The sequence below is a fragment of the Urocitellus parryii genome, chromosome 4 (genome assembly GCF_045843805.1).
Source record: "Urocitellus parryii isolate mUroPar1 chromosome 4, mUroPar1.hap1, whole genome shotgun sequence".
NCBI lineage: Eukaryota > Metazoa > Chordata > Mammalia > Rodentia > Sciuridae > Urocitellus > Urocitellus parryii.
Window position 1 is genome coordinate 12,855,177 of NC_135534.1, and position 9,098 is coordinate 12,864,274.

General features: G+C 41.0%; 1 protein-coding gene across 1 annotated transcript; it reads right to left on the minus strand.

Moving 5' to 3' along the window:
• Positions 1 to 1,752: 1,752 nt before the first annotated feature.
• On the minus strand, positions 1,753 to 7,580 carry Ms4a1 (membrane spanning 4-domains A1). The gene is made up of 6 exons (XM_026411651.2): positions 7,431 to 7,580; positions 6,860 to 6,979; positions 5,536 to 5,592; positions 3,691 to 3,927; positions 2,862 to 2,963; positions 1,753 to 1,983 (listed from the first exon to the last, which is right to left on the minus strand). Exons 1-6 carry the CDS (start codon positions 7,578 to 7,580, stop codon positions 1,762 to 1,764), a joined length of 888 nt encoding a protein of 295 aa, XP_026267436.2. The 3' UTR covers positions 1,753 to 1,761.
• Between the last annotated feature and the right edge of the window lie 1,518 nt (positions 7,581 to 9,098).

Here is a 9,098-nt window from a genome sequence, read left to right on the forward strand (position 1 = left end):
GGTCATGTATTCTGGTCGTGCTGTGATTGCCGAGAGTGAGCAATACATTATTAACAACACAGTCCGCGAAGATATTACTCAGGATTTACAAATGTACTGTCACAAATACTAATGACCTGACCCCTCAGCATTCCAGCTCAGATTGAGTGCATGTGAATATGATGAACCCCCATGGTCTGACATTTCAAGATTAAAGAAGGATGGGGAGACACTCACATGAGAATCACCTACTTCAGACAAGAACACAAAGCTTTATTCACTTACAGCTAATTTTGAAAACTTAGCATAGAAAAATGGTTAATCTCCCTTTTTAAAATTGTAATTACAGGAAATATCTTCCACAGATAGTCCCTTAACAAAGTGGAAATATCACAGGAAATGAAAATTACCTTGTCCCATACACCTACCACATTTGGAACTGGTAGATTACAGCTTTAGGTTGAAGGATGACCTCAATGTCTTCCTAGGTTAACATTCTTCCTAGGTAAGGTATTGGTATCTCTGAACATGAACAGGAATTGAAAAGCAGGATGGCTTTTGCCTGAGACTTGGCACTTTAATTATGCTGTTTTCACACCTGGTCTTTTTCCTGAAGATGTCTATGATACTTAGTGTCTGCATTATATAGTCTGCCAGCTAATTAAATACTTATGCCATAACTAGTTTTATGACTGTTGTGAATTTCTAAGGTTTTTATCCAAAGGGGTAAACTCTGATTCTGATTCTCTTTCTAACTCTCCTAACATCTTCTGGTCAGAGTAGCTTCTTGATAACAACTGATGACATGGCTCTGGCAATTTATGCAGACGTTGCAGTCTGGTTGCTTTGAACATCACCAGGATTTGAGTATGAAGATCTGTGAATGAAACAAGGTTCTCAGGATTGCTAGCTGTGACTGTGACAGGTATGTGTTCACCTCTTTGAATTACTTATAAAATAGGGATAAGCATTCTTTCTTGAACATAGATAATTAAATGAAATTATTTTATGAGATAGTCACCTGTAAAGCATTCTATAAATACATGTTTTGACTATTACCTGAGATTTGAGTACTCATGGTATTTTCTCTAATCATTCTTTCTTCTTTTGCCTATAGGTTAAAAGGAGGGAGACAACGTAACCGAGGGTCAGAGTAGAAGTTGGGGAACTTTAAGAGACATGTTCAAATATAAGCTGTACCATTTGGACAATTAAGGGACTGGGTAGTGACCACTTAGAACTTCCCTAATGGAATGCTGATTCTCCAAGAATATGTCATGGCGTCAGCCCTATGAGATATTGATGGATTGATTCTTTATTGCTTATCGTTATAATTTTATTTCCCTTAAAACAAAAGGAACTTCAACAAAAATGTAGATGGGGAAGGAGTTAAAGATAGCTTAAAGGAATGGCATGGGTCAGTCATGGACCTTTTCTACCAGATGCTGAATAGTCCTGTTGCTAATGGAAGAAACAACCACAAAGCACTACTACTGAAAAGCCTAGCAAAGAGAAAATCTAGTGGGAAATCATGTTCTGCAGCACTTATTCTGCTTTTTTCCAATGTATGAAAGTTTCCCCAAACAAGAAATAGGACATCACAATCTGTTACAATCCCACATTTGCTGAATGCACTTGAGATGGGGCTGTGGTTATTCCATGCAAAGACCAGGTGGAAACATGGAGAACCAGTTCAGAGTGCCTCAAGAAATGGGGTAACTATGTCTCTTAGAAGCTAAATACTAATGCTTAAAAGAGGCAGCAAAACCCAGAAGAAATAGTTTAAGGAAAGCTATCATTTTCTATTGGTGGGGATTCCTGATCATGGGGAGGTTCTGGAAAATTTATTTCTGTTTCTTCTCCTCCTTCTTCTTCTTGGACTGGAATAATTTCAATGTCTTCTTCATTCTTTGTTTGAGAAGGAACTTCAGTTAGCTCAACCACTTCTTCTTTTATTTCAATTGTCTGTTCTTTCTTGTCTTCAGCTGACAGAAGAACCACCTTCTAGAACACAAACAGATTTTTCTTGACCTTTACCATTGGCACCTCTCTCAAACACCTTTATACATATTTCTCAAAAGCCTTCAAGTTTTTAGGCTACTTATGTTGCTTACTATATGCCTCCCAACACCAGGATTAATTTCCCAGGTGGTGAAATCCTTATCAAGTCACTTTTCAAAACTGAAGTCTGAGTAAATCCCCTGGGCTGCAGGCATTTGCCACTGTGCCTGGCATGATCACCTAGCAGGGGAAAGGAACACTGCAGTAATAGAGGATTCAGACCCTGGTTCTAATTTGCCCTTAGTGGTTATAGTCCTGACAGAGCAATTTTCTCTCTCTGATCCTATTTTCCAAAATTGCACAATAAAGGGATTAATAATGATTTCTAAGTTCTGTTCCAAGTCTAATGGGTTGTGGATCCAAAGCAGCTGTTACTAGATCTATCACTGGGATACTCATATTTCCCACTTTGGAGCTACCTACTATTTTGGAAGAGAAACTGAAATGGGTGGAAGGAAGAGAGGGTTACTGAGAAATGAAATAAAAGAACTAGTGATTTAATCTTCAACTATCCATAAACATCAGGTATGGAGTCATGACAGCAAGTGGAAGAAAAGGTTAGAGAGAAGGTTCACATATTATAGAACTATCCCTTCTGTCTAGCTATAGACATATTTCTAATTTCAAAAACAGTTTTCTTCATTGCTAGTAGCTAGTATTTTCTGCTCTCTAGAAATACAGCAAGACCATTTTTTTTTTTTTTTTTGGTGTGTGTGAAGTTCCCAGTTCCAAAGTCTCATTGGATCACATTATCCACATATGATCCTTTGTAGATGTGAATTTTCCAGAGGGGTGTTATGGACAGAGTGGCTCCTACTTACAGCTTGGGGCCTGGAGCAGGTTCTTTTCCACTCATTCTCAACAATGCCGGCAGTCACAAGTTTCTGGAAGAAGGCAAAGATCAGTAACACTGACAAGACGCCCTGAAAAACAATGGAAGAATGAAGGTGAGGATGTAATAATGGCACAGAGAGTATGTTTGGTGTTCTATGAATGATTGATAACTAAAATCAAATAAATGATTAAAAGATCTGTTCTTTAGCTAAGTAATGACTCCCTGGGAAAACCATTAGTATGGAAGACAGTGACTTTATAACCTGAACCCTTAACGCAACTTCAGGCATATAGCAGATGGTTAATGCATGTTGCTGACAGAAGAACTGTCAGCTGAATAATCAGTTTTAGGTATGAAATAGTAAGTGCCGAGTCCTAAATTTAAACTGTATTCAGCTTTCAGTGCAACCCTCCACAATTTAGGGATGAACATTTTTTTTTCCCTCAAACTCTGATATCTTAGGAATTTCTTCCATGTTTATATTAATGATCATGATAAATATTAACACCACAAATGATATTAATAATTAATATTGAAACACTTAGCACTTTTTATATTCTATACACTGTTCTAAGTGCTTTGCATATATTAACTCATTTATTCCTAAACAAACAAACAAACAAACAAAATGCTATAAAATGACTGCTGTCACTATCCTCATCTTACAGTTGAAACTGAGGCAGAGTATAGATAAAACTCTTGCCAAGTCACATTTTGCAAAAATTAGCAGACTTAGACATTTTGGATCTGGAGTTGATAGTTGGAATAAAAATGACATATTTCTTCTCTGGAGAGAAATCCAATTTCACACTTACCAAGAACATGGATTGTATGCTGTAACAGTATTTTGTGGATGGAGAGTTTTCCTCAGAGGTTTTAGTGGGTTTACAGTTGTATATGTCAATATACGACACAGGAGTTTTAATAATACTCAGACTCTCCATTTTTAAGAAATGTGAAATCGTAATATTGAGTATGTCCATGATCACAAGAATTATTCCAGAAATGGCAGCAAAGAGACTCAATGAGTTCATTATTACTTTTGCTTGGACCTGAAACAGATAAACAGATCCATTAACTATGCTTGACTTCTATTTGGGAATCATCAGTGAGGAATCCCAGATGTCATTTCTCTGACACCTAAAATTACCAGAGTTCTTTTCTAATTGTTTTCAGCCCCATTGTCTCTATAAATAAAATCTACATTGTACATATACTGTATTTATGTGAATAAAAACTCAAGTATCTTGTTCCTTTTTTCAGTCTTCTCCATCTCATTTGATGATATGACCATCCATTCAGTTTATCAAGCCAAGCATCTAGGAATGATCTTTGATTCCTGTATTGCATAACCTTATACTTATTTTACTGCCACTCTCCTACCTACTAGATATTTGATAAATATTTGTGGAATAAATGAAGATGAATGACACCTAGATGATTATCTCTCTGCATAAGGAGGCAGAGGAGAGAGATTTTTGCATTACACTTAAGTATGGTACTGTGGGTGTAGATTTGGAAGGAGCAGATAGCACCCTCCAGGACTGTGGTGTCAAAGAGAAGCAAGAAGTAGCAGCAGCAGCTATGACACCACTGCCTACTCCCTGTTGACACAGGATTCAATCCACCCTGGTCAACCATCTTTCAAGATACACTTAGGGCTGGTGTCTCTGGGTAGTATAGGTGAGAGACTGTCAGTGTGGATGTCCTGCCTTTCAGGGATGGTACAAGGTTGAAACAGGAAGATATATGTGACAAGTGCCACCGTGGCATGGGATTGTTGATGATGACTTTACAACACACACATTCTATCCCTGGCCATGTGATCTACAGGGGGCTACTCAGTGGGTCTGGCTGCATTTGCATAATAGAATAATTGATCTCCCCAAACTGAGTTTGTTAGATCACTTCTAGAGGGGACCCATCTCAGTTCACGCAACCCCTCACTGACTTTACAAATGACTTGGCTTAGTAAGTACAAGTGTTGGGAGAGGGTTTTTTGAGAGGAAACTGGCTGTAAGCTCCTCGTCACCCATCCAGAATCAGGTGTTCCACAGGGCAGAGTCTTTCTGGGTGTGAATTTGTAGGTGTTATATGAACAAGAGCACATGGAAGCTCCTAGCTTCTGAAATATTGTCACATGTTACTCCATCCCATCCTCATTTTCCTAGTAGATTTTCCCTAGTAGACACAGGAATGGTAACCATTTCCTATGGTACCATCTCCATCTAGTAGGTGACAACTCAAGAGGTTCAAAGAGAAACGGACTTGCTCAAGATTATAACTTAAGGTTCTAACTGAGCTAGAGCATGAATCAGTCACAATGTTGATGACACAATTGTCCTCAGTGCTGGTCTAGAAGAAATGGCATGGCTTTCAGAAAGGTCTGTTATTTTCACACCGCACTTAACGCTGACAAGATCGTAAGCACAGTCTTCATAGCTCTGCCTTTAGCTGTGCTTCTAAGGACATGCTTATAAAGTAGATCTCACTTTCAGGTTTTGCAGGAATGAAATGACAGCCAGCATTGTGGAGGATCCTTTGCTTTTGAGAGTGGAGAGTCTGTGATTCCAAAGCTCTTTAAAGGTCCTTCCTTGTTTTCAACTGAGAAAACAGCTATTTCTCTGATGTGTGGGAAAGAAGGACAGACGGTTACTTGCCAGACTGTTCCTGGAGGTTTTCTCTGCTGCTGCCAGGAGCGATCCAGAGGTAATATACTATAAGAAGAGAGGTGAGGAGGTGGGTGGGGGGAAGGGGGAGGGGGTGGGAGAATTGGGAAAAGGGGGAGAGAAGGAGATCACGTTTTAACATTGAGAACTGGTTGTAAAGAAGCCATGAACATTTCCAGCCACTTTCACTGAACCGTTAACCGATTTTAATCAAGTGCATTCATTTCTCTTCAGTCATATTTCTTCCTTATTCAGTTTTGCCTATGTTCAGTCCATGTTATTCAACCACCTGGGAATGTGTAACTTGGACTATAGTAAGGGCAAAGAAAACCCACATTTTCTTGTCAATCAGTACACCAAGCAGATAGACATGCCTTAGTTTGTTCCATCAAATTGAAACAAAAAGCAGCAGCAACAATAACACCACTACTCATTATTGGTGAAGATTGTAGCCTGCCCCAGACCACCGTCTTTCCAGCTACAGTTAGGGCGGACGTCCCTGTGTAGCACAGGTGAGAGGGTATCAGTGTGAAGAAAAAGTTTGAGGAGTTTTCTTTTCCTTGTGTTTGTAACTTGTGAGAATGTTCTTTGGGGCCACAGTGATGCCCATGAGATGTGAATGAACAGAGAAGGAAGAGTTGAATGTGAAGGCCCTTCATGAAAATGTCAGCGGCCCCGGGAAAGAACCAGGGTTGTTTCTCATCTTCCTTTCCTGATGTTCATGCTGCAAATCAGTGGGAAGCTCTTATTCTAACTCATTTCTACTTGTTCTGAAATTCTCAACTCTGGTCTCACAGTGGCAGCCAGGAAAAGTGCCCTGGGGAAATGAACATCATCGATGCCCCATGCCATTCTCAGATGGGATTTCAGGTTTGGAAAACCTGCAAATGACACAGCCCAAGGGAATGTTGCTGAGCTCATAAAGGGAAATTTATTTGGGTTGGGACTAATTTCACCAGGGGCCATAGTAAGTAAATAGTTATAAGGAAGAAGAGCAGATGGGCGGACATGCTGCCTCTGGCTTTCCCAAACACCAAACATCGAGTGCCTCTTCAATCGATGGGGAGGCCCAGCTTGGAACACTCTTTCTTGCCAGTGTGGGTCACACAGAGCATCTTTTTCTGAACTCATCTGAAGCACGATCACTAACCCTCAACCCTGGGAGCTGCGCTCCCTCTGTTTAGCCAACCTCTCTTCCCACTGAACCAATAATCTATTCCCTGCCCATGCACTTTCCTCAGTACACAAATGGTCTACATTTTTTTTTAGTATTTTCTTTACCATTTTACAAGGGGTCATTATATTTTTCACTCACCAGAATGCCACCCCAGAGGGGGTACCACACAGTCACACAGATGGGTGCATAGACCCCTGTGGGGATCAGCAGCAGCCCTCCCAGGGCCATGTGGAAGAGCCCATTCATGATCTGGACAGCCTGGGAGAGAAGAGGAGGAGGAGGATGGTGGATGAAATCATCACTGTTGGTAGGCAAGGGAAGGTGGGAAGCCTTGGCTCTAACTAGGAACCCTGCCAGTTGCCTATAGGAAATGGCAGCGGTGCCAAGGATTTTGCCTTTTTCTTCTTCAGATACATTTTTCCCATCATATGAGGACATTTCCAGGAAACAAGCATTCTAGCAATAGACTGAGATGAAGGGCCCTTAAAGCTACGTACTTCTAAAGCAATGGTGACATCAGACCCCCTATGGTGACCCAGTTGATAACTTCTTTGGCACATCCCTGAATGGACCTGCTGTGTCACATAGGGAGCATGCCAGGTCGGATGACACCCCTTCACTTTGGACTGAATCCCACACATGGCCTGCAGCATCCGCTTCTGTAGACCAGAGAAGCTCTAGGATTTGGAGTGTAGGGTGACTGACTTACCCCCAAAGCCTTAGATTCCCTCATGAAGAAGCTTTGGGTGGGGCCCACCAGCGGCAGCGTCCCCTTGAGGTTTACTTTTGGAGCAGGTTGCATGGAGATAGGGCCCTTCGTAGGGAAAGTTCCACTCAAGGAATTTCTGGGTGTTGTCATTTTATTCTCAAAACTCCTAAAATTAAAAACAGTAATAAAATAAGTAGAGCGAAGACAAGGTCTTTGATAATCTCCTGTCACGCATCCGAACGCTTCTCTCAGCCTTCCCTCTGTGTGGCTTTGAGGGTAGGTAGCGCTCCTCCCTGCTGGCCTGGGATCTGAGGCCAGACCTACTACTGGGTTCTGAGAACCATCTGCAGGGGCTCTTGGGACACACGGGCCTAGGAGTCTCTGCCAGCATTCTTTCTCCACAACCTGGCTTGGGGCATACTTTACCTTAAAAGAAAGCTCCATGCATGTCTGTCCACATGTCACAGTTGTCTTCCTTCTTCTTCCTTTTTCCTAGTGCTGGGGTTCAACCCCAGGCCCTGTGCATGCGAGGCTAGGCACCACCACCACCACGCTACACTCCAGCCCCATCCACGACTTGTTTGTCTCTCAGTCCTGGATGCCTTTATTTATGCTTCACTATTGGAAAATGTACTTTCTATTGACTTCTGTTGCTTAGTTTCCCCTGCACATTGCAACAGGCCAGAGAACCCAGTCCTTAGAATCTGGAGGGGGCTCTAACTCTGTGACCTTGAGTAAGTCATGTCAAGAAGGTTCTGTGATGCTGCATGCAAGACTGCAACCTCCTGAGTCTGACTGCCTGGGTTTACATACTAATTCACCTGTTTGCTCTGAGGTGTTGAACAGGTCCTTTAAATTCTCAGGGCCTCAGGTTCTTCGACTATAAAATGGGATCGATAATAGTTTTTGTTTTATAGATTGCTGTAAGACTCAAATAGGTGCCTTTTCATGCAGATGTAGCTCAGATGTCATCTCTTCAGAGAAGCCTTCCCTGAACCTTCAACCTACAGTGCATACTCCTCTTTCACCCTCTCCCTCACAACATCGTGTTTTATTTGCTTCTTGGCATTTATCCTTGAGGGAGATTAGCTGTATTGTGTATCTCTTCCCCAGAAGGTAAGATCCAACAAAGTAGAGATTTTGTTCTGTCTTGGTCAGTATCTATAATAATGCTTGAACTTAATACCAGGCACTGTGTCTCCTTTTTGTAGTTGTGAAATGGTGGCTCAGAAAATTAATCAATTTTCCTGAGGTCCTTTGGCAAGTATGGAATGAGCTGGAAGTTATTATGGTCCTCTCCAAAGGAGTAACATTAGGGAGATAAAGTATAGAGGTCATCAATTGTTTGGACCAAAGGAGATGATTTGACTCTCATTGTTTAAATTTCTCCTTGTTTGTCAGCTGCTTGATGAAATCTGTGTCTGTTTTATTGGTGAGGTAATGTCTATAATGGCTATAATGGCTAACAGCAGCAGTGACCACGTATGGGTAGATGTTTTATTTTTCTCCTAAATAGTATATCACTAGGGCAACTCTATTTCTACAAATTCTTCAACAAATATTACTATAAAATAGCATCATATAAAAAAAGCATGACCATATATATATATATATATATATATATATATATATATATCTAGAACCAGTCCATCTATTCCTAAGAATATT